This window comes from Rana temporaria (genome assembly GCF_905171775.1).
Source record: "Rana temporaria chromosome 2 unlocalized genomic scaffold, aRanTem1.1 chr2c, whole genome shotgun sequence".
Taxonomy (NCBI): Eukaryota; Metazoa; Chordata; class Amphibia; order Anura; family Ranidae; genus Rana; species Rana temporaria.
The window spans coordinates 386,841-412,500 of record NW_024404408.1 but is presented as its reverse complement, the minus strand read 5'-3'; the positions used below and the strand labels follow the sequence as shown (position 1 = coordinate 412,500).

Below are 25,660 nucleotides of genomic sequence, written 5' to 3'. Positions count from 1 at the left end.
TACACCAGAGGACTACAAGTCCCAGCATGTCCTGTATACATTGTATATTATACACAGGAGGACTACAAGTCCCAGCATGTCCTGTGTACATTGTATATTATACACCGGAGGACTACAAGTCCCAGCATGTCCTGTATACATTGTATATTATACACAGGAGGACTACAAGTCCCAGCATGTCCTGTATACATTGTATATTATACACCGGAGGACTACAAGTCCCAGCATGTCCTGTATACATTGTATATTATACACATGAGGACTACAAGTCCCAGCATGTCCTGTATACATTGTATATTATAGAGTGGAGGACTACAAGTCCCAGCATGTCCTGTATACATTGTATATCATACACAGGAGGACTACAAGTCCCAGCATGTCCTGTATACATTGTATATTATACACAGGAGGACTACAAGTCCCAGCATGTCCTGTATACATTGTATATTATACACAGGAGGACTACAAGTCCCAGCATGTCCTGTATACATTGTATATTATACACCGGAGGACTACAAGTCCCAGCATGTCCTGTATACATTGTATATTATACACCGGAGGACTACAAGTCCCAGCATGTCCTGTATACATTGTATATTATAGAGAGGAGGACTACAAGTCGAAGCATGTCCTGTATACATTGTATATTATACACCGGAGGACTACAAGTCCCAGCATGTCCTGTATACATTGTATATTATACACCGGAGGACTACAAGTCCCAGCATGTCCTGTATACATTGTATATTATACACCGGAGGACTACAAGTCCCAGCATGTCCTGTATACATTGTATATTATACACCGGAGGACTACAAGTCCCAGCATGTCCTGTATACATTGTATATTATACACAGGAGGACTACAAGTCCCAGCATGTCCTGTATACATTGTATATTATACACCGGAGGACTACAAGTCCCAGCATGTCCTGTATACATTGTATATTATACACAGGAGGACTACAAGTCCTAGCATGTCCTGTATACATTGTATATTATACACAGGAGGACTACAAGTCCCAGCATGTCCTGTATACATTGTATATTATACACCGGAGGACTACAAGTCCCAGCATGTCCTGTATACATTGTATATTATACACCGGAGGACTACAAGTCCCAGCATGTCCTGTATACATTGTATATTATACACCGGAGGACTACAAGTCCCAGCATGTCCTGTATACATTGTATATTATAGAGAGGAGGACTACAAGTCCCAGCATGTCCTGTATACATTGTATATTATACACAGGAGGACTACAAGTCCCAGCATGTCCTGTATACATTGTATATTATACACCGGAGGACTACAAGTCCCAGCATGTCCTGTATACATTGTATATTATACACAGGAGGACTACAAGTCCCAGCATGTCCTGTATACTGAAATAAAGTTGATAACTTGGCTTATATTTAAATAGCACACTTACTGCTATTAAATCGATCGTGAGACAGATTCGTGAATAAAAAACGTGTGTTTAATGTACACACTTAACATAAGTACAAAAACAGTTTAAATGTATCAAATAGCTTCAAATAAGAGTTAAAAAAAATAAGAATTTCAAATGAATGAGATGTGTGTTCCAAGTCTTGCTTCTGTATGTTTGCAAAATAAATGTGTCTGAATGTCTCCTCTTGATGTTGGCTGAGGGAGTCCTTGAAGATGGCTGAAGAGCGAGTTCTGCCCCAGCTGGCAGACCTTCAGTTTATATATCAAAGACATTTCTTTGTCTGAATTTCGCGCTCAGAAATATACCCTCCCAAAGGGTGTGACTTATAATGAAAACCTGATACAACATCTGGTTTACATCTATCTCAACCTTTACATAGGAAATGACTCCTGAGAACCTAGTCTAAATATTCTGTAGATCTCAAGAGGAAATGGCTTGTTTAGGTAAGAAAAGGGGGTTGATATGCAGACATATCTCACAACACAGTCTGTATACAGGATGTGGCCTAGCTAATCAATCACTGAGAAACAGCCATATGAATTACCTCAATAGGAGAACACATTCCAATCAAATACAATTCTTTACTTACAACATTAAACACTTCAAATGAACATATATATATTTCATATTCAAACTTATATGTTTTTGGAGTTTCAAACATCGAATCCAGCGAATTACACAAGAAAATTAATAGCTCAAACAGTCTCACATTCATTCATATTAACAAGAATATATATATTCTTTATAAAATCCTTCCGGAAGGGATTTTAGAATATAACAAAACCTGAGTTGTGAATATCACTCAGGAGGCCCTGGGCAAAGCCCAGGGTCAGGTAGGGACGTAAACGGACTTCCATCAGGAGACTCCGGATAAGGAGACAGGGAAGGGTCATCTGCACATCTTATGAACTAGGTAGCTACCAAAATGCGTGGAGAAGTCAGTGATCCGTAACTAGTGAGGGTCAGTGTACAGACATGGATGACCGACAACATGTGTATAACAACCTAAAGAAAAACAAAACCAATAGTTAGAACTTATCCCATGGGTTGGGAAAAGATCCACCCCCAACCAGGAGTAGAGTGGATATAACATCTTGAAGATAAAACAAAAGGCCAGAAAAAACTAGTTTCTCATAAAAACAAAGAAACCAGAATGTGGGGTACATGGAGCACCACGGTATGGATCCACAAGGGGAAGACAAGAAGAACAAAAAAAGAGGGAGTTCAAGGTGGTTGATTGGAGAAACGTGGACGTTGTGGAGTAGAGAGATGTTTCCTAGATCTTCCCCTCACGGGGGTCCAGATGCGGTTTGGAGTGTTGGGTAGAGGGCGCACTGAAGCAAAGGGAGGATTCAAGTCGTCTTCCGGAAGAGAAGGCAGGCCAAGACCTTTCAAAAACGCTTCACCCTCCTGCAGGTCACGCAGGGTATGCTGGACTCCATCTTTGGATACGACGAGGCGAAAGGGGAATCCCCAATAATATGGAACCTTATGATGTTGAAGGTGAGATGTGATTGGGCGCAGCGACCTACGCTTAGCAAGGGTAATGGGAGATAGGTCACTGAAAATCTGCAGTTTTGCCCCTTTATATGTAATTTGGGACTTGTTGCGCGTAGCCAGGGTCAAAGCCTCTTTGCTTTCAAAGAAATGAAACCTCACTATGACATCTCTAGGCCTAGCTCCAGCCGGAGGTTTAGGGCCCAGAGATCGGTGGGCCCTATCTAGGCGCCAGTCTATGTCCACCACAGTGGGGGCCGTAACATTGAAAAGACCCAGAAGGTATGCACGTAATTCAGAGTCACTCACTGTTTCCGGGATACCCCTGAAGCGCAGGTTCTGCCGTCTTTCCCTGTTCTCCAGGTCCTCCTGTTGCAATTGTAGCTGGGAGACTGAAAGGCGGAGATTGAGGTTTTCCTCCTCTATGGCTTTTACGTAGTTGATCATCTCATCAAATTTGTTTTCAAGGGTGTCTGTACGTTCTCCAATTTGGTTAATCTCTCCTCTGAGTTCTGAGGCCAGCTTGCTCACCTCAGCCGAGACGTTACTTGTAATCTGCCGGAGCAATAGTTGCAGTTTGGCATCAAGCTTAGCATCTAGAATATCCGGGGTGAGGACTTCGTGCGGGGAAGGGGAATCGGAGTCGGGGCCCTGGGCGGAGATCAACTGAGAATTGTGAATAGGTTCCGAGACCAGGGTTGGATCCATTGTGGCAAAGGGATCTGCGGCATGACTAGAGGTCGCAGTTTGCGACCTAGTTACAAAACGTTCCATATTTGATCCTGTACAGTGCCCAAATAGAGGTTTGTAATATCGCTGCTGCTGGCCAACTTTGCCCATGGGGTGTCAAAGAAATGGAATGAAGGAAGATGCTTACCCCCGAAGCTGTAGGTAGTTAGGATAGCATTGCGGGGGTCTCGGTGTGCAGATGGATCCCTGAGCTCATTTAAACAGCAGACTACATAACAAGTGGGATAGGAGTCAGTATTTCTGCAAATGGGTCAAGTAATAGCATAGAGGTGGGACCAGCAAGACAATGAGCTTGATTAAGGCAAAAAAAAAAAAAGGAGATCAAGGGCCAGGCAAGTGAGCTCCGTGTCTGTGGAGGCCCAGTGTTCCTTTCTTGGCAGCAAGATGGCTGCCGACTTCCAACAGAAGGCCGAAGCCGGGGACTTTCCTGAGATCAAGGGCCAGGCAAGTGAGCTCCGTGTCTGTGGAGGCCCAGTATTCCTCTATTGAGCCGCGATCGGGACCCCACAGCTGGCTGCTAGTCGGGCACAGCTCCGTAAGGCAGTCTGGAGGGGTGGGAGGACGGGGCCCTGGTACTCACTGTGACCCAGAGATGCAAAAGGTCCGGACTGCAGGCCGCAAAACGGCGCCGCGGAGCTCCGCGATCCACGTCAGGGCCCCCGGGAGTATATCCACACCAATGCGGGCAAACCGAGACCTCCGGGGGTGTAACAGCCAGTCGGGTGCGTGGAGGAACCTCGGATGCCCGGATCACAGGAGGCAAGAACGGAGCGCTCCGGAGGTATAGGCCGCAAGATGGCGGCGGCGGCGGCAGGGATCGGGCCTCACTGCAGGGGTATGTTTTGCCCAAGAATGTCACAAAAATTGCTGGGGTAGGAGCAGAAGGTGGTCCAAAGTAGGTGCTGTAGAGATGGGATCCAAAAAAACGAAAACGGGGCTAGGATGGCAATGGATCTATTCTGCCTGTGTGGAGCTCAGCATCCACACGTCCTCCCTGTTCTACGTCCGGACACGCCCCTGTATATTATACACCGGAGGACTACAAGTCCCAGCATGTCCTGTATACATTGTATATTATACACAGGAGGACTACAAGTCCCAGCATGCCCTGTATACATTGTATATTATACACCGGAGGACTACAAGTCCCAGCATGTCCTGTATACATTGTATATTATAGAGGGGGGTGAGTCTTGTCTGTGTCCCCCCCCCCCGGTGTGTATGAAGGTGCCCCTCCCCCATGGAGGGTGTTATCTGGAGAGGGCGCTGTCCTAGGAGAAGCTTTTCCTTATCTCGGGGAGTCAGACTTCCCTGTGAAATGTAGAAGAAGGTGGAGGACTCTTCCTGATTGGTGTGTTGGTCGGGGGGGTGTGTCCAGTGGTGGGAGGACGGGGGAGGCGGGGTCTCTTGGTGATGTGCAGACAGCAGTGGAGGGAAGATTTCCCCTCTGAACACAAAGATGTCACTTTCCAGGAACAGCCAATAAAAGTGCCGCCAGGTAAGTGTAAAATATCGGAAGATACAATGAAAGGCGTTATAAAGGCAGAAGGTGCATTCTATGCATAAAGATACAAATCCTTCTGTGTGCCCCTCCCCCCTCAGCCCCCCAATACTTACCTGAGCCCCATCTTTATCCAGCGATGTCCACGAGTCTCTTGGCTGTCTGAGACTCTCTCTCCTGATTTGCTGAGACACAGTAGCGGTGCCATTGGCTCCTGGTGCTGTCAATCAAAGTCAGTTAGCCAATCGGCAGCGAGAGAGGGGGCGGGGCCAGGTCACGGCTCCATGTCTGAATGGACACACGGAGCTGCGGCTCGTCCTGGGGTGCCTCCATAGCAAGCTGCTTGGTGTGGAGACACTCAACAGGGGGGAGGGGCCCGGAGCAGTGAAGAGGGACCAGAGAAGAGGAGGATCTGGACTGCTCTGTGAAAATCTACAAAAAACACAAGACTTTAGTATCATTTTAAAATATACAGATTTCAATTAGGGATGAGCCGAACACCCCCCCCCCCCCCCCGTTAGGTTCTCACCAGAACCTTCGAACGGACCGAACGTTCGCGCGAACATTTAGAACCCCATTGACGTCTATGGGACTCGAACGTTCGAATTCAAAAGTGTTCATTTTAAAGCCCAATATGCAAGTTTTTGTCGGAAAACGGGTTTGGGCCCCAGGGAACATGTACCAATGGAAAAAAAGCTTTAAATACTGTCGTTTTTTTCTGGAGCAGCGATTTTAATGATGCTTAAAGTAAAAAAAGACAAATTCCTTTAAATATGGTACGTGCTGGGCGTCTATAGTAGTGGCGGCACGTGTTTAGAGCTGTCCCTGCACAACATGAGATTACTCTCAGAAAAAAGTCTGTACCTGTACGCATGCTTAATTTATTTTATTCATACACTAATATCACACTTTTATTGTGCCTTTGACGGTGGATACTATATATAATTTATTTATATATAATGTGTATGATATATATTATATATTTCATCTTGATGGGGAAGAATGTCTTTTGTTTTCCAGCCCTGATATATACGTATTTATATTTCTATTATATGTTTTCCCCACTAGGGGTCAGGGCTGTGCACATAGCTTTATCACTCAGGCTATTTCTGGTCATGTGACACATCGTGTCACATGACATCAGGCTACTTCTGGTCATGTGACACATCGTGTCACATGACATGATGGGCGTTGCTAATTCTTTCCCCACATACTGATTTATACTCCATGGCAACTATCCTTTATATATCGGGTGTACTCCGTCCTTCTCTATACTCCGCTGAAGAAGTCCTGCCCTAGGGACGTAGCGTTCGGTAGCGATACGACGTGACATCACCCGCAGCCGTCCACTATTACATTATTTCCTCGCTGTACATCCTGGCACTGGATTAGTGCCTATGATTGTGAGTTTTTAAAACTTTTATTTCATTAAAACTGTTTTTATATATGGAGAGCACTATGGTATGTCCTCTTTTTTTATGAATGGATCCACTTCCCTTTGGCGTTTTCCTGTACATATGAGCTCCTGGTCTTGGATTTATCGTTGTTTCAGTACTGCCTGGATATATCCCTATGGGAACGCGCAATTGACCCCGTCTAACAGAGGGTCCTGTTTGGGAGGTGAGAGGCCATTTCTGTTATTGGTGGAGGTGTTCCTTTCATCCACGTTCATCACCTGCATGTGATTGCATCTTGTCACCATTTGAACATCACTGGGATGACTATTTGATGGACTTTATTAGCGCTGCACTATCTTTTATATATTTTGTTCCAGGAACTTTTTGAATTGATTCCTAGTGTTCAGCACACTGAACTGTTTTGTACTTATATTATTGCGCTGATTAGTTCTTCTTATATTCTCATTGGAGATGTGCCTGTGCCTCCTCCTCCTCCTCCTATCTCCTATCAGGCACCCACGTGGAGTCAGTGACCTCATCACCCCTCCCTCCTCATTACTGTAGAAAACCTGGCAGTATGCTGCAACTGGGGGAACATGACTGCCAGATTGCTGTCCTTCTTGGGCACCCCCTCTCTCTGGGCTCACATTACTGCCTTCCTCTATCTGTGTTCCATCATCGGAGCCTTCAAAACACTGCACATCCTCATGTAGCATGTACCCAACACTGTGTTGAAACAGTTCCGGGGACTCCTCAGGACATGGTGGGGCTAGGGAAGGAGTGACTGATGCCGTTGAGCAGAGGGAAGAGGACGCCTTGGCAGCTACTTTGCCAGACAAAGTAACCTGAGCCTGGGTGAGAGAGGATGAGGAGGATGAGGAGGGCTTGGTCATCCACTCTACCAAGTCTTTGGCATGTTGCGGCTCAACACGGCCAGCTGCGAAAAACAAGGACGAGCGTGTCACACGGCCACGTGCTGAAGAGGATGCACCGTGTCCATGACCAGCACTGTTGCCACTAGAGGCAGAGCCTGCTTGCCCTCGTGACTCTCTGCCTCTCCTTGTTGTCCTCCCAGACATATTAATGGCCTGCAGAAGACAAAGGCAGTACACACACCTCATAGCTTTAGGTGCAAACTGCAGAGGACACGGGCAGTACACACCAAGTACCTTTAGGTTCAAACTACAGAGCACAAGTGCAGTTAGTACACACCAAGTAACTTTAGGTGCAAACTACAGAGCACAAGTGCAGTACACAGCAAGTAGCTTTAGGTGCAAACTACAGAGCACAAGTGCGGAGGAGAACTTTCCCCTGATTGTGGAAACTTGTGAGCCGTAGGAAGAGAAGCTGGGAGTTGGGAGAGATTTCCCCCTTCATATCCAGTCACCATGCTGGGAAGAGTCAGAAGTTACCCGACCATAGAAGACTCATCAGAGGAGCCAAGAGGGACCATCCGAGAGAACCCCAACCATAGAAGATTCATCAGAGGAGCCAAGAGGGACCATCCGAGAGGACCCCAACCATAGAAGACTCATCAGAGGAGCCGAGAGGGACCATCCAAGAGGACCTCAACCATAGAAGACTCATCAGAGGAGCCAAGAGGGACCATTTACCCTGTGAGGCAAAGACACCCTGGCAGACAAATGACTACTATTATGTATTGCAGTGAATTTTGTTTTTATATCTTATCAACTGTGCCAACACAATATAGATGAGATGTGGCACTGGACAGGTTTACAGTTTACAGTTTACCCTGAGAGCCTGGGTCCCTTACATTACACAGCACCCCACAGCTCTGGGTCCCTTTACATAGCACCCTGCACCACTGGACCCCTTTATATTACACAGGAGCCCCCCGGAGAGCGGAGAAGAAAGGGGGGTCTCCTTACAACCCATACCAGACCTAAGGGCCTGGTATGCTCCTGGGGGGGAACCCATGCCGGTTTTGTTTTTACAAATTGCCGTGGAGTTCTCCCTCGGGAATGCATACCAAATGCCGTCGCTTGAATGGGCTTTTACATGGTGTTGCTAGTTTACACTTTGTAACACCAGCCCTAGTTTTACACTTGCAAACTAAAACTTACGGCGAAAAAACGAGGCTGAAAAGCTTTGTGGATCGCCTTAAGTGCTAATTTGCATACTAGAAGCGACATTTCGACTCGAAATGCCCCCAGCGGCGGATGCGGTACTGCATCCTAAGATCCGGCAGTGTAATTCAATTACACATGCCGGATCTTCTCCCTAACTTTGGAAAACTGCTTCTGTGGATCAGTTCCAAAGTTAGGACAAGGGATACGATGGAGTAACAGCAGTTACTCCGTCGTATCTCTTTTGTGGATCTGGCCCAGTAATATTAACTGACTAGCCTGCCTGCTCTATCTAACTCCAAAAAATACTCTCTATCTCTCTCTATCTCTCTGTAAACCACGCAGCACAGATTACAGAGAAAAAAAAAAGCAGACTGATTGATTAGCCCTAACAAGGGCTGTTTGGGGTGCTGTTCTAACAGCAGAGATCAGATGAGTCTTTCAGGACTTGAGTACACTGGCCTAGCTATCGCTTTCCCTATAAAATCAGCAGCAGCAACCCTGTCCCTAAGAATGCAGCTTCAGAATGAATCTAAAATGGATGCTGCCCGAGAGGTGGGAGGGTCAGGGAGGGAGGGTATGCTGCTGATTGGCTGGAATGTGTCTGCTGACTGTGAGGTAGAGGGTCAAAGTTTGCTCAATGTTAATTAATAGGAGGCGGATCGAACATCGCATATGTTCGCCCGCGGCAGCGAACGCGAACAATCGAAAATCACCGCGAACTATTCGTCGGCGAACAGTTCTGTACATCTCTAGTAAGTACACAATTGTGCAGATAACTGTGCCAGCATCCAGCTGCCGTAACCGGATCACCGTCCCCATCCTGCATTGCAGTGTAGTAGCCTTTTTTTTAATAGCAAACAGTAAACAACCATCAATTCAGAAAGGTAAACCAAAGAATAGAAGGAAACAGCTGCCCCCTCTCCGCCCCCTCTCCACCCTCCATCCCTCGGGAGAGAGACAACAACCGCGCCTCCCACCTCTAAAGGAGCAAAAAAAACAAACAAAAAAAATAAAACGCAAACTACCCCCCCTAGGGATGTCAGCATTCAGTGCGTGCTTAATAGAACGAGGAAAACCGAGCCCTTCCACATTGTTCATAGTGTGCCCACTACCCTCCACCCCGACTGGGACCCGTGCATTTCAAAGTGAAACAATTCTGTTAGTCACAACCGTTAGTCTGTGTCTCCTCTTCCTCCAATGTGCTCTCAGAGTCCACCCACCTAAACCATACCTGTCTAAACTTGTTGCCCCCCCCTAGCTTCGTATTTCATCCTATACAGCATCACATCCGCATTTATTATTTTTATCCACATCCCCAACGTCAACTGCTCGTCATGATTCCATCGCCTAGCAATGAGTTTCCTCACTCCAAAAAACATAATCCTAAGAAACAATTTAGTGTGTACATTCATCTCCTCCTGGTCAAAAACCCCCAGGAGGCAACGTAAGGGAGAGCAGATATTAGGCTGGTCAAACTTATCCGATATAAATTCAGTTACCTGCGACCATAATGGTCTCACCTTCTGGCATTCCCACACTATATGTAGGAAAGTGCCTTCCCCCCATACATTTATGACAGAGGGCAGATTCCCTCCTGTGCATTCGGTAAAGCCTAGCGGGTGTATAATACTGCTGGTGAAGATAGCAAAATTGGATCATTTTGTCCGTAGAAGAGATAACAGACACCAGATACGTGTCCAGCACCTCCTGCCACAGCTCTTCTGACAACTCCAGGACAAGACTCTCCCACTGAGCCCTGGCCCTAGAAGCGGATCCCATCTCCCCCAGACCAACTTCTCTGTAGTATCGAGAGACTCGCCTTAGACGGATCCCGATCAATGAAATAAAGTTGATAACTTGGCTTATATTTAAATAGCACACTTACTGCTATTAAATCGATCGTGAGACAGATTCGTGAATAAAAAACGTGTGTTTAATGTACACACTTAACATAAGTACAAAAACAGTTTAAATGTATCAAATAGCTTCAAATAAGAGTTCAAAAAATAAGAATTTCAAATGAATGAGATGTGTGTTCCAAGTCTTGCTTCTGTATGTTTGCAAAATAAATGTGTCTGAATGTCTCCTCTTGATGTTGACTGAGGGAGTCCTTGAAGATGGCTGAAGAACGAGTTCTGCCCCAGCTGGCAGACCTTCAGTTTATATATCAAAGACATTTCTTTGTCTGAATTTCGCGCTCAGAAATATACCCTCCCAAAGGGCGTGATTTATAATGAAAACCTGATACAACATCTGTTTTACATCTATCTCAACCTTTACATAGGAAATGGCTCCTAAGAACCTAGTCTAAATATTCTGTAGATCTCAAGAGGAAATGGCTTGTTTAGGTAAGAAAAGGTGAAAGGTCTGCAGACACAGCTAAAATCACATTCTAAACAGAATGTGGCCTAGCTAATCAATCACTGAGAAACAGCCATATGAATTACCTCAATAGGAGAACACATTCCAATCAAATACAATTCTTTACTTAAAACATTAAACGTTTCAAATGAACATATATATATATTTCATATTCAAACTTATACGTTTTTGGAGTTTCAAATCGAGATTTCAGCGAATTACACAAGAAAATTAATAGCTCAAACAGTCTCACATTCATTCATATTAACAAGAATATATATATTCTTTATAAAATCCTTCCGGAAGGGATTTTAGAATATAACATTCCCCTCTGAAATATGAATAATGACCATATTTCCTAATCATTTATACACCCATTTATGTCACAAACACTCTGACTTTGATCTAATAACTCCAAATGCATTGTCACCTGTCATCGAATTTGCAACTCCAAAACCTAATCTCCTTTTAAGCTTATTTTGCAACATATCGTCACCTTTCTTGATTTCATTTCTGATTTGCTTATACAGTTTTTTCATTCTAAACATTAAAAATAATTGATATATAATGCATAACATAATAATAATAAAAATAATAACTATAGGATGTGATAAAATATTTCCTGCTGCGGAAGTAATTGAAGTTTTTCCCCAAATAGATATACTGTTTTTAAATTGATGCCACCAACTGGAACCTGTTAAAGTGGACCATTGGTGAACTACCTCTTGCAAATTCCCTTGCTCATGTTTAAACGATATCTCTGCATTCCTGAGTTCTTTAGCTAGAGCCATTAATAAACCTTGATCCTTTTGAATTATGTTAACCCATTCTCTCCATGGAAACTCATCTATTTGAGACAAATTATATAGTGTCGGACTAACACTAACATTTCTCAATGATAGATGAGATAAATTAGTTCTTATACCATTTACATTTATGGCCCTTAAATCACCTTCTACACAATACAATCCCCTTTTTATTTTTTCTGTGTTTGTGCAAGAGGAAAAGAAAGTCTGAACCCTTTCTGTATCTTTCATGATCTGAAAACAAACTTTCCTTTTATCTACAAGAGTAGTTAATTCAGAAGAAGATTCAAATGTTTCTATTCTTGCAGAACATAATGTATGATTATGATAACAAGAATGAAATATACTTTTATCTTGATTAGGTAAACAAAGAACTTTAGACTGAAATTGTAAACATGATGACAAATCTAATTGTTCTAATTCCAAATTATCCTTGTTAAGCGCAAAATCTGTATACTGCAATTTATAAAATAATAATTGAGTATCACTAATTGGTAATCCCAAAACAGTAATTGGAACCAAAATTTGTTCTCTCCCTGCTATAGGAATCATAGAAGAACTGTAACATACATCCTGACTACATCCTAACCATTTATTTACCCATAAATCAGTATGATTTCTTGCATATGCATATTCTCTGGGTAAATTCTGCAATATACCAAGAGGGGTAACTCCACTCTGAAAAGCTTGTGCAATTATTTTAAAATTAGTGGAATATTCTGTTTGAATTTCTAAACATAATCTGGCAATATGTGAATGTTCTTCACTAGTCATTAAATTGAGAGTAATATTCTGAAGATGTAGTATGGATGGACCCATTACATTGGCTGTTTTAATAACCATATCTTCTAATATCTGATTTAAGTTTCTTTGGATCTTAAAACCTTTACTTCCCACTAAACCTGCTGACTCAAGATCAGATTTTAACGTGTTAATATCCATACTATTTGCAATGCTGCCAATTATACCTATGCCCCCTAGGGCTCCTTCGACAATACCACGTCTATTTCTGTTATGACTATTGATTCCAAACCATCTTTCAATACCCAATTCCATATTAACCAAATGTCTTTGACATTGTGGAAACCTTGTAGAAATTTTCCATTCTGAAATATTAAAATTCCACAATATAATGACGAATGTTCCCTCTCTCAATAGAGCTCTGGATTGTAAATGGTTAATCTGGAAGGGATTAGCAAGAACTCTGTTTTTACCAACACATGGAGTTTTCCCTGGGGACATGACAATTATACTTGCATTAGCACATTTCAAGGGATAGCCTTCTATTAATATGCAGCACTCATATATACCAGTATCATTTAAAGATACACCTGATTGATGATAAATAAATTTATCATTGATCCAATTCACATTACCAAAAATTCCTTTGTGAATTATATTAGTTGTACTGTGGAAAAAACTACCCAAAAACTCACCATTCCTTTTCCAAGTTAACAATGAATTTTGAGGTAAATATATCTGAGTACTACACATCAAATTCAATCCATCTTCATCTTCAATGACTTTTAAAGACTGTGGTGACACTTTTATCTCTGGAACAATAATATCTACCACAGTAATGCTAATTTTGACTCGTAACTGAGTAGATTTTCTTATTACTCTAAAATCCCATTTTCTTACAATATCTCCTTTTTCATCTCCAATTATATTTAGATGTTCTGGGTCTAATATTTTTACAAAACATTGAAAAAGGTAATAATACTGGTCTACTGGATAAAATATTTTTCCAGACCTTGACATATCATTATTAACATCTCCTGACCAGATTGTTGAATCATTACCTTTTATAAATAATGACCAAAAAGCTCTAATCAGTATATTACATTCAAAAGTCTTGGTTATGTTATTAGACCTATAAAATCCTTGCATTTTAACAAAATTGGTTTTCGACTCTATTTTAACTTCTATTTCCACCTCATTACTATGAATGAAATATAATTCCATACAATGCTCATACCCCTGTCCCACAGCTATATACCCAATCAAATCATCAGCTGTATTAACATCAGTATATCTGAACTTGTCCAAATTTTTATCTATCTTAATATCATGGTTTTTATCGCTTTTGTCCTCCGTATTAGTATTAATATCTGGCTCGCCGTTATCTAAAGTGACATCATTGTCCACATCTCTTTTGTTTCTTATCACTATAATGTCTTTGCTGAGAAAATGTTCAATCCTGTTAACCTCTAAATGGCTGGAACAGTTTGTGATATATTTTACCACTGATAAAAAATGTCAATAGAGAAAAAAATGAATCCTGTGACGATGACGATGATGATCAACTTTCTTTCTTTAAGATTTTTCATCTCTTTTGTAGTCATCTTTCCTTCTTTGATCAATTTTTGTAAAAATCATTCCTAGAAAAAAGAAAAGCAGTATCATTTATCTCAAAATATAAATTTTTATCTCATAAAATAACATTATCATCTCATAATATACCATTTTCACTAATCAATGTATATCCATATTTTTGTTGTCTACGTGCATATTCCACTGAATTGAGAGGTCTTTGAACTTCCACCATTAATCATCATGTTTTCTCTATTGCCCCTCTGTGCATCGTAGACAAAAAAAATTCATTGAAAAACCAAATGACATTTTCCTTCCTGTCATAAAATTCACAGTGTTTCAGAAGATGCTATACTTCTGACACTACTCAAAAAAAACAAGATTAAATTACACTGTCTGTTATGTATTCCATTTTGTCCCACTAGAACTTTACTATAAGAAAATCAAACAATTATTCTTTTACCAAAGTGACCTAAACTCTCATGAATGAATTTAGTGAATTCCCTGAAGGTGTTGAGATATAACAAGACACAAAAACCCATTGAAAGTCATGACGCAACATCAACGTTCTCATGAACCATAGAAGATGTCGAATCAACCTGTAGAGGAACAAAAATTCCTTTTTCTGTTCTTCAGCAAATTAGGGTATCTGTGTGTTTGTTTTCCTTGCAACAATTATACCAATTCAGGTTGAATCACCATTTCACCATGTAAAACCTACTTCCTTTGCTAAAGTCTCTTAAATAGAAACCTCAAAATACTAATAAAAATAGTATAAATATATATATATTGTGCGTATGTGTATGTGTTTCAAACTGGATCAACTTCCTTGTGTGTGTGATTTTTCAAAAGTGTGTGTGTGTGATTCCTATCAGGCTGTCAGCACGTCTGCATGTCTCCCTTTGGCCCCCACCTTTTCTTACAAAGGAGAGCTTTGGAAGCAAAACCCTGCGAATTTTAAATCACAAGGATGTATGTCACTTACTCCAAAATTACTAAGGATGGACTGTGAAGAGCTGAGATAGGAATAATATATATTGTACTCAATGTTTGAAACAAATAACACTACATACATACACATATATAAATTTCTTCCTTATTAATACGTATTCTTTTATCATTAAAATCAATTCCCTTCATATCTTAAAAAGACTTCAATATGATCTGTTACATTTACTGCACAATGCACATCCACTACACTATACAAGTAAAGAAACAATAAATTCTGTCTCTTTTTCTAAACCAATTAATATTCCTTAAAATTTCACTTCACTTTTCATGAGCTAGACGTTACATATATTCCACTTAAAATCTCTTCTTTCAGAATTGTCTGCAATTCTGCCAGAAAAATAAAATATTCAACTTTCTGATTCCCAACATGAAATCTGTCGAACTTACATCAAAACCTTATTCAATAATCCTTATGCAATACCAAAAATCATAGCCAAAAAGCCATAACCAAAAATCATAAATTCCATGCCGCTCACTAAGGAACATGCCTATTTTTTCCTCCCAGCGTAACATTAGAAGTAACAAATGGCTTATTGTACTTTAAATAATATTGTTCTTCTTGTCTAACTTGAAAATTATACCTCCTATGATTACTCCATCTTACAGAGTAAACTTCATAACGCCTTGGAGACGTTTTGAAATTATGTGACTTCCTGTCACTCACTGACCAACAAAATTTTGCCATATGACCTTTCCTGCGACATAAAGAACATTTGAAAACTTGCTTTCTCTGTGCATATGACGATGGATAAACACATTGCTTCTTAGAATGAACAAACGTAACACATTGCTTGTCACTATTGCCTGAAATGCTTTCAAAAACATTCACTGTGTTTTTAGTAATGTCTGCTGCAATAATATTATCCTGTTTCCCTGCATGTGATATCTCCTCCATTTTATCTGAGGACTGAGCAAATTCTGTTAATACCATATCTGACTGCGTTTTTTCACTCCGCTCAACATAATTACATACAGTTCCACAATTTAAACAACTAGCTGCAGTAGATACATTCTCATGTGTTTGCATATTGCCTGCATTACCCGAAGTGTCCTCTGAATGTATTTCTGTTACCTCAGAAATCATTGAATTAAAATCTGTAACTAGTTTCATTACATTACTTAATTTCCTTTTAATTTTAGCTAACGAGAATCTCTCTGCATCAATAGCCAGATTAGATTCTAAACATTGCAAATATAACGACTTCCATAAAACAGAATAACAAATCTGTTTCGATAAACCTTGACATTCATCAGCTGAACATTTAAAACATTCCATGATTTTACTCACCGAATAAGAAGTCTTCCGTGTTCTACGAATCTCCAGGTCATTCACGATAAATCAATACTTCTAGGCTCTCGTCAAACTCTTTCCGTAGTTTCTCTCAGTACTAACATGTTCCCCCTTTCGATATAAGGGACAGTTGTAAAAAAACTGCGACAAAATGAGCGACTGGCTGATTGTTGACTTCTAGGTTCTCGTCAAACGTTTCAAAAATTACTCAATACTCTACTTCTCTCCGATAGCACTTTGAGAAAGTGGTATAAAATTTGAAAATCGTTCAAAGCCTGGCTGGCTTAGCCAATGAAATAAAGTTGATAACTTGGCTTATATTTAAATAGCACACTTACTGCTATTAAATCGATCGTGAGACAGATTCGTGAATAAAAAACGTGTGTTTAATGTACACACTTAACATAAGTACAAAAACAGTTTAAATGTATCAAATAGCTTCAAATAAGAGTTCAAAAAATAAGAATTTCAAATGAATGAGATGTGTGTTCCAAGTCTTGCTTCTGTATGTTTGCAAAATAAATGTGTCTGAATGTCTCCTCTTGATGTTGACTGAGGGAGTCCTTGAAGATGGCTGAAGAACGAGTTCTGCCCCAGCTGGCAGACCTTCAGTTTATATATCAAAGACATTTCTTTGTCTGAATTTCGCGCTCAGAAATATACCCTCCCAAAGGGCGTGATTTATAATGAAAACCTGATACAACATCTGTTTTACATCTATCTCAACCTTTACATAGGAAATGGCTCCTAAGAACCTAGTCTAAATATTCTGTAGATCTCAAGAGGAAATGGCTTGTTTAGGTAAGAAAAGGTGAAAGGTCTGCAGACACAGCTAAAATCACATTCTAAACAGAATGTGGCCTAGCTAATCAATCACTGAGAAACAGCCATATGAATTACCTCAATAGGAGAACACATTCCAATCAAATACAATTCTTTACTTAAAACATTAAACGTTTCAAATGAACATATATATATATTTCATATTCAAACTTATACGTTTTTGGAGTTTCAAATTGAGATTTCAGCGAATTACACAAGAAAATTAATAGCTCAAACAGTCTCACATTCATTCATATTAACAAGAATATATATATTCTTTATAAAATCCTTCCGGAAGGGATTTTAGAATATAACAATCAAGCAGAACCTTCTCCAGATCCGTATATTGTACACAAATTTCCCCACTCCCAAAATGCGCATATCGAAAATGCCAGGTCCTAGGTATCCCAAATTGGTCTCTTAATTGGGAAAAAGTACAGAGATGACCATCCTGACAGATGTGATATGTACTTTACACCATACTTTGTCTTCTGTCGGTCAGGAAGTTCGAAAAACTCCCCCAAAGATTCATTGCACCATAAGGGGCTATTCGGGGATAACTACAAGGGGTCATCTTTCCGCCTTTGGGAGCAAAGATGAAATACTTTCCCAGGAAGTGCCATGACTGATCCCACCTTCCTCCCTGGAATCCCCTTCCTGTACACCATATTTAGCAAAGTTTCTTGTGAGGTGGCAACCGCTGCCTCCAACAAAGTAGTGGCGTTAGGCGTCTGCGGAAAAAATAGCCAGTGCAAAAAGGATAATTGTGAAGCCAAAAAATATGAATGCAAATCTGGGAGGGCCAGGCCAACCCCCCCCCCATGGTAACCGGCAACTTTAACACTGCAAGAGAGACCCTAGGGGCTCGTGAACCCCACAAAAAAACCCACAATAATGAAGTCAATGTGCCTGAAGATCTATAATGTCACAAAAACCGGGGAATTCGAGAGGATATAAAGAAACTTAGGAAGAAAAATCATCTTGAACAGATTCATACGTCTCATCAAAGTAATCGGCAAATTCTGCCATCTCTGCACCTTCTCCCTAAAATTCCCAATAACCAGTGACAAATTGGTCTCCAGGAACCTCGATACTGGAAGCTGAACCTCAATCCCTAAATATTTGAAAGAGGTAGACAAAGGAATGGGGCAATCTGCTGGAATTACCACTGCTTCGTCAATAGGGAAGAGAGACGATTTTGTCCAATTGATTCGAAATCCGGAGTAGTCCCCAAACTCCTGGATCAACTGGAAGGCTCCAAGAAGCGAGTGTCCCGGATCCTGCAGATATAGCAACATGTCATCTGCATAGAGTGACACTCGTTCTTCAAACACCCCAAGTCTTAGACCAGTCAAACTGGGAGTAGTTCTCAACTTAACCGCTAGAGGCTCTATGGCCAGGGCAAACCGGATGGGTGAATGTGGGCACCCCTGCCTGGTCCCCCGATATATAGGGAAGGGGTCTGAAATAATGCCATTTACTCTTATTCTGACCAGTGGCTCCGTATACAAGAGCCGCACTCAGGAGACAAAAATGGGGCCAAAGCCATAAGACTCCAAAAGGTGAAACAGATATGTTCACTCCACGGAGTCAAAGGCCTTTTTTGTATCTAAGGAGGCTACTATTCTAGTCCCGGAGTTGTCATGGGCAGTCTGGAGGTTTACAAAGAGTCTCCTAATATTCATCTGAGCAGACCTCCCCTGAATAAATCCTGTCTGATCCGCATTCACCAATTTTTGTATAACTGTTTGTAATCGTCCTGCAAGTATCTTGGCCAGGATTTTGGTATTGACATTCATCAGCGAGATCGGACGATAGGAGTCACACTGCCGAGGGTCCTTCCCCCTTAGGGATCAGGACTACCAAGGCTTCCCTCATGGAGGGAGATAGTCTACCTTCCGATTTGGCTGCATTGAACACCTTCAGCAGGCAAGGTGCCAAACTATCCCGAAAGGTGCGATACCATTCCGAGGGAAAGCCATCTAGACCGGGAGACTTCCGAGGGGCAAAGGAGGCAATCGCCTTCTCCACCTCCTCCACAGTAATTCCGGCTTCTAGAGCAGCACTTTCGTCTTCCGAATGTCGGAAGGTCAATGTCAAGGTCAATGCCGGTCAGGTAGGTTGCCAACGCCTCCGTCCCCGTAGGAGCGCAAGACCTATATAGTTCCTCATAAAATTGAGCAAACGTTTTCTAAACATCAGCAGTATTAGCCACTTCCACCCCTTGTTTGTCATACACTGACTGTACATACACCGGTACATAATCTGACCGTGCCAAGTATGCCAGGAGTCTACCATTCTTGTCCCCAAATTCAAATATGCGCCTGCGTTGAGCAAGGTTGAGTTTCATGGTATGGTCTGTCAGCACAGTCTGGTACTACCTGGTCCTCTCCCCCAGAGTCAGCAGTCTCTCACTAGTGGGGTCCTGAACATACTCTGCCTCAGTGTCACCTCTGTCTCCTTAACCGCTTAACGACCGCCGCATGTACATATAAGTCGGCAAAATGGCACGGACAGGCAGAACGACGTGCCCGCACATCGCTGCCTAGACGTGGGTCGGGGGTCCGATCGGGACCCCCCCAGTACATGCGGCGGTCGGAAATCGTCGGGGAGCGATCCGGGATGAGGGGGCGGCTATTAGTTTCTAGCCGCCCCCTCGCGATCACTCCCCGGAGCTGAAGAACGGGGAGAGCCGTATGTAAACACGGCTTCCCTGTGCTTCACTGTGGCGGCTGCATCAATCGTGTCATCCCTTTTATAGGGAGACTCAATCGATGACGTCAGACCTACAGCCACACCCTCCTACAGTTGTAAACATACACTAGGTGAAACATAACTCCTACAGCGCCCCCTGTGGTTAACTCCCAAACTGCAACTGTCATTTTCACAATAAACAATGCAATTTAAATGCATTTTTTGCTGTGAAAATTACAATGGTCCCAAAAATGTGTCAAAATTGTCCAAAGTATCCGCCATAATGTCAGTCACGAAAAAAATCGCTGATCGCCGCCATTAGTAGTAAAAAAAAAGAAGAAAAATAAAAATGCAATAAAACTATTCCCTATTTTGTAAACGCTATAAATTTTGCGCAAACCAACCGATAAACGCTTATTGCGTTTGTTTTTTTTACCAAAAATATGTAGAAGAATACGTATCGGCCTAAACTGAGGAAAAAAAATATGTTTTTTTTATATATTTTTGGGGGATATTTATTATAAAAAAAGGAAAAAATATTGAATTTTTTTATAGCACAAAAAATAAAAACCGCAGAGGTGATCAAATACCACCAAAAGAAAGCTCTATTTGTGGGAAGAAAAGGACGCAAATTGTGTTTCAGTACAACATTGCATGACCGCGCAATTACCAGTTAAAGCAGCGCAGTGCCAAATTGTAAAAACACCTCTGGGAATTTAGCTGCATATTGGTCCGGGGCTTAAGTGGTTAAGCTGCATTGTGGAAGCCAACTTTTTCTTAAACCCATGCACTTCCGCTATAAACACTCCCCTTAGCGTGGCCTTAAATGCCTCCCATTGGAGAAGAGAGGAACCAGAATTACCATTTTCCACCCAAAAATGCTTAAAATCCTCTGCACACTTAATCTGCACATAGTCCTCCTTGAGCCAACTAGCCTCCATGCGCCAATGACGTATACCTGGTTTCAGCCCAGATTGAGTTCCAACAACATTGGGGAATGGTCTGACAGGGCCCTTGGTAAATAATGCTACGTTTCCACTGAGCGGATCGGTTTGGGTCGTTTAGAATGGAACAGGTTTGAATGGTCCGGTCTATTCTGGTGAGCGTTTCCACTGCAAATCGGACCGCCAGGGCCATACAGGTTTTAGAAAAAATGCCTCTCATGATGTCACACTAGTGCGACGAGAAACGTGATGCAGCGTCACTCAGCGTCAGCCAAACAACAACAACAATGGAGGTCATTCAGCAGCTCGTCTTTTCTCTGCTAGCCTTTTGGTTCTTTATAGGCAAAATTCATACCGCACTGTATGAGAGAAGGTTGCGAGCGGCAATGAGAAACACAGCCGAAAAGAGAAGAAAACTTTTAGCTTGGATGTGTAGCCGGGAGGAGAAGTATACATTTGTGCTGCTAAGACAAAGACGGCAGCGCTATAGGGTAAGCACAACTGACTGACTTACCTGAAACACACACACACACACATACACTGACACACTGAAACACACACTGACCTACACACACACTGACACACACTGACCTATACACACACACACTGACACACACTGACCTATACACACACACACACTGACACACACTGACCTATACACACACTGACACACAGACACACACACTGACCTATACACACACTGACACACACACACTGACACACACTGACCTATACACACACACACTGACACACACTGACCTATACACACACTGACACACACACACACACTGACCTATACACACACTGACACACACACACACACACACACACTGACCTATACACACACTGACACACACACACTGACACACACTGACCTATACACACACACACTGACACACACTGACCTATACACACACTGACACACACACACACACACACACACACTGACCTATACACACACTGACACACACACTGACACACACTGACCTATACACACACACACACACATACACTGACACACTGAAACACACACTGACCTACACACACACTGACACACACTGACCTATACACACACACACTGACACACACTGACCTATACACACACACACTGACACACACTGACCTATACACACACTGACACACACACACACACTGACCTATACACACACTGACACACACACACTGACACACACTGACCTATACACACACACACTGACACACACTGACCTATACACACACTGACACACACTGACCTATACACACACTGACACACACACACACACTGACCTATACACACACTGACACACACACACACACACACTGACCTATACACACACTGACACACACACACTGACACACACTGACCTATACACACACACACTGACACACACTGACCTATACACACACTGACACACACACACACACACACACACACACACACACTGACCTATACACACACTGACACACACACACTGACACACACTGACCTATACACACACACACTGACACACACTGACCTATACACACACTGACACACACACACACACACTGACCTATACACACACTGACACACACTGACCTATACACACACTGACACACACTGACCTATACACACACTGACACACACACACACACACACACACACACTGACCTATACACACACTGACACACACACACTGACACACACTGACCTATACACACACACACTGACACACACTGACCTATACACACAGTGACACACAGACACACACACTGACCTATACACACACTGACACACACACACTGACACACACTGACCTATACACACACACACTGACACACACTGACCTATACACACAGTGACACACAGACACACACACTGACCTATACACACACTGACACACACACACACACTGACCTATACACACACTGACACACACACACTGACACACACTGACCTATACACACACACACACACTGAGACACACACACACACATACACACACACACACACTGACCTATACACACTGACACACTGCATTTTTTACAGATGCTTCTCCTTTTGGCAAAGCAGCGCCGCCGACCAGTGATTTGGGCATTCCCTCGTGCCAATGAGTGGTGGAATGTGACCGTCCCAGGATTCACCCACAGACAGTGGGTGCAGAATTTAAGGATGTCAGAGGAAACCTTCTCATTCCTTTGTGCCAAGCTACGTCCAGTGATGGAAAAGAAAAGCACCAACTTCAGAGCCTGTTTGCCTGTAAGGAAAAGAATTGCCATTGCACTGTGGAAGCTGGCTACCAACAGTGAATATAGGAGTATAGGTCATCTTTTTGGTGTCAGCAAATCATCAGTGTGCCGGTGTGTGCAGGACTTCTGTAAGGCTGTGTGCACATTGCTAGCTCCTGAAATTGTTCATTTTCCTAACAGGGAAAAGCTCAAAGACATGGCTGAGTACTTTGAGAACAGGTGGGGCCTTCCACAGTGTGTTGGTGCTATTGATGGCTCACACATACCAATAATAGCACCACAAGAATACCACACTGACTACTTCAACCGAAAAGGCTGGCATTCCATCGTCCTCCAGGGAGTAGTGGATGGCAAGGGACTATTCTGGAATGTGAATGTAGGAAAGCCTGGGAGTTTGCATGATGCTCGGGTTCTCCGATTGTCAACATTTTGGGATTGGGTTGGCCAGGGAGGCCTGTATCCTGTTAGCACTAAGAACATTTGTGGGGTGAATGTTGGCTATTATGTGCTTGGGGACTCTGCCTATCCTTTACAAAATTGGCTCCTGAAACCATTTCCTGACAATGGGCGCCTAACAACAGAGCAGCAAATCTACAACAAGAAAACATCCAGGGCACGTGTTGTAGTGGAAAATGCGTTTGGAAGACTAAAGGGTAGATGGAGGTGTCTTATGAAGAGGAATGACAGTGACATTCAACTTACAAAATCCATGGTCCTAACGTGCTGTACTCTTCACAATCTTTGTGAAAGCCATGGAGAAGACTTTGACCAGGATTGGAATACATCTCCAGAAGAGCCAGTACCAGTAATAGCAGCACAGGATATGGAAGAAGAGTGCAGCGAAATACGTCAGGCTCTGATGAGGCACCTTAACGTTAACGTTGTTACCGTGAATAATTAAAATCTTTAATTACTTTTTGCTAAATGCTAAATAAAATCAGACATACTCAGAGAAGTCGTTCTTGTTTTTTATTCCACCAAAAAAATCATCTTCATACATATTTTGTAAAAGCAAAATTTTGATAATGTAGAAACATTGTTTACAATAAAGAGCTTGTAAAGGTTTGTTTTTTATTAAGCTAGTGCAGGGATACGCAATTAGCGGAAATCCAGCTGTTTTGCAGAACTACAAGTCCCATCATGCTTTTGCCTCTGGGTGTCATGCTTGTGACTGTCAGAGTCTTGCTATGCCACATGGGAATCGTAGTTCTGAAACAGTTGGATATCCACTAATTGCATATCCCTAAGCTATTGCATTGTAGTTTTTTTCTTCAATTTCACTACCAATAAATGTTTTTTTTTTGTTTTCTTTGTATGAATTTCTCACTTCCTGTTCCTCCTTAGTAAGCTGTTCAATAAGCTGTGCTGACTGACTAAACACAGCTCAGATGATGTTGTCAGGTTTACTGAGAAGGAACAGGAAGTGAGAAATTCAGACCAAGAAAAAAAACATCTAAAAAGGAAATTAAAGGAAAAGGTAAACCAAAAATGCCAAGTATATTCGCAATTACATCTACAATGCAAAAATGAGAAGAAATTAAGCGATCGGGGGTGCCCTTTGTTGAAATCCAGGCTCCACCGTCCAAGGGGGGTGATAACGCAAAGGAGGCAGAAGGGAATCAGAGCAGCAGCACAAAGAAAGCCATGTGCAGCAAGGAGCAAATGTGTCCAATCTTGTGTGATCGCTGATGGCTCAAAGGAGCCTATTAAAAAAAAAATCTAACCTTTAAAACCCACTTTATTTTTAAACGTAAACATGGGTACAGGTCCTGTGCTGCATGAAAGGCACTAATGTCTGGGTGGTGACCTGGGTTGACGATTGGCTCCAATCACTTGAACAAGCTGACCAAGGACACCGAGGAAGGCCTGGTTGAAGGTAGCCAACTGCTCCATCTGCTGCCGGGCAATTTCTGCCTCCTGGCGCATAGCTTCCTGTGCATCCTGACGTAGTGCTTGAAACCGCCTCTCAGAAAGGTTATCCATTCTTTCCAGCTGCCTTTCTTCTGCTGCCCGCAGATCCAACTGTAACCTTCTCCTTTCACCTGTAATATACAAAATACCTAAATATTGCTTTTGGTAACATCTGCCAAACCAATACTGTAAGCTCCTTTCTCATCTGCCCCACTAGACTGTACCACACTGATTCACTGCCACACCTCTGTTCCCCCCGCTCATCTGCTACACCAATACACAGCACTGCTCATCTGCCCACTGCTGAACCCCCTTCTCATCTCTTCTACCACTGTACCTCCTGCTAATCCCCCCCTTCTCATCTCTTCCACCACTGTACCTCATGCACATCTCCCCCACAGCTGATCTCCCCCTCCTCATCTATTCAACCACTGTACCTCCTGCACATCTCCCCCACAGCTGGTCCCCCCCTTCTCATCTCTTCCACCACTGTACCTCATGCACATCTCCCCCACAGCTGATCTCCCCCTCCTCATCTATTCAACCACTGTACCTCCTGCACATCTCCCCCACAGCTGGTCCCCCCC

The 25,660-nt window shown here is 42.5% G+C and overlaps 2 protein-coding genes and 1 pseudogene across 2 annotated transcripts in view; 2 read left to right on the top strand and 1 right to left on the bottom strand.

Annotated features, from left to right (window-relative positions):
- LOC120921551 overlaps positions 1 to 25,660 on the top strand; it is a 183,166-nt pseudogene that overhangs the window by 56,777 nt on the left and 100,729 nt on the right.
- The window catches only part of LOC120921546 (zinc finger protein 605-like), a 40,939-nt gene that overhangs the window by 8,257 nt on the left and 7,022 nt on the right, over positions 1 to 25,660 (top strand). The window lies entirely within an intron of this gene.
- Positions 11,156 to 16,860, bottom strand: LOC120921545. The gene is made up of 2 exons (XM_040334045.1): positions 16,471 to 16,860; positions 11,156 to 14,239 (listed from the first exon to the last, which is right to left on the bottom strand). Exon 2 carries the CDS (start codon positions 13,821 to 13,823, stop codon positions 11,436 to 11,438), a length of 2,388 nt encoding a protein of 795 aa, XP_040189979.1. The 5' UTR covers positions 13,824 to 14,239; positions 16,471 to 16,860; the 3' UTR covers positions 11,156 to 11,435.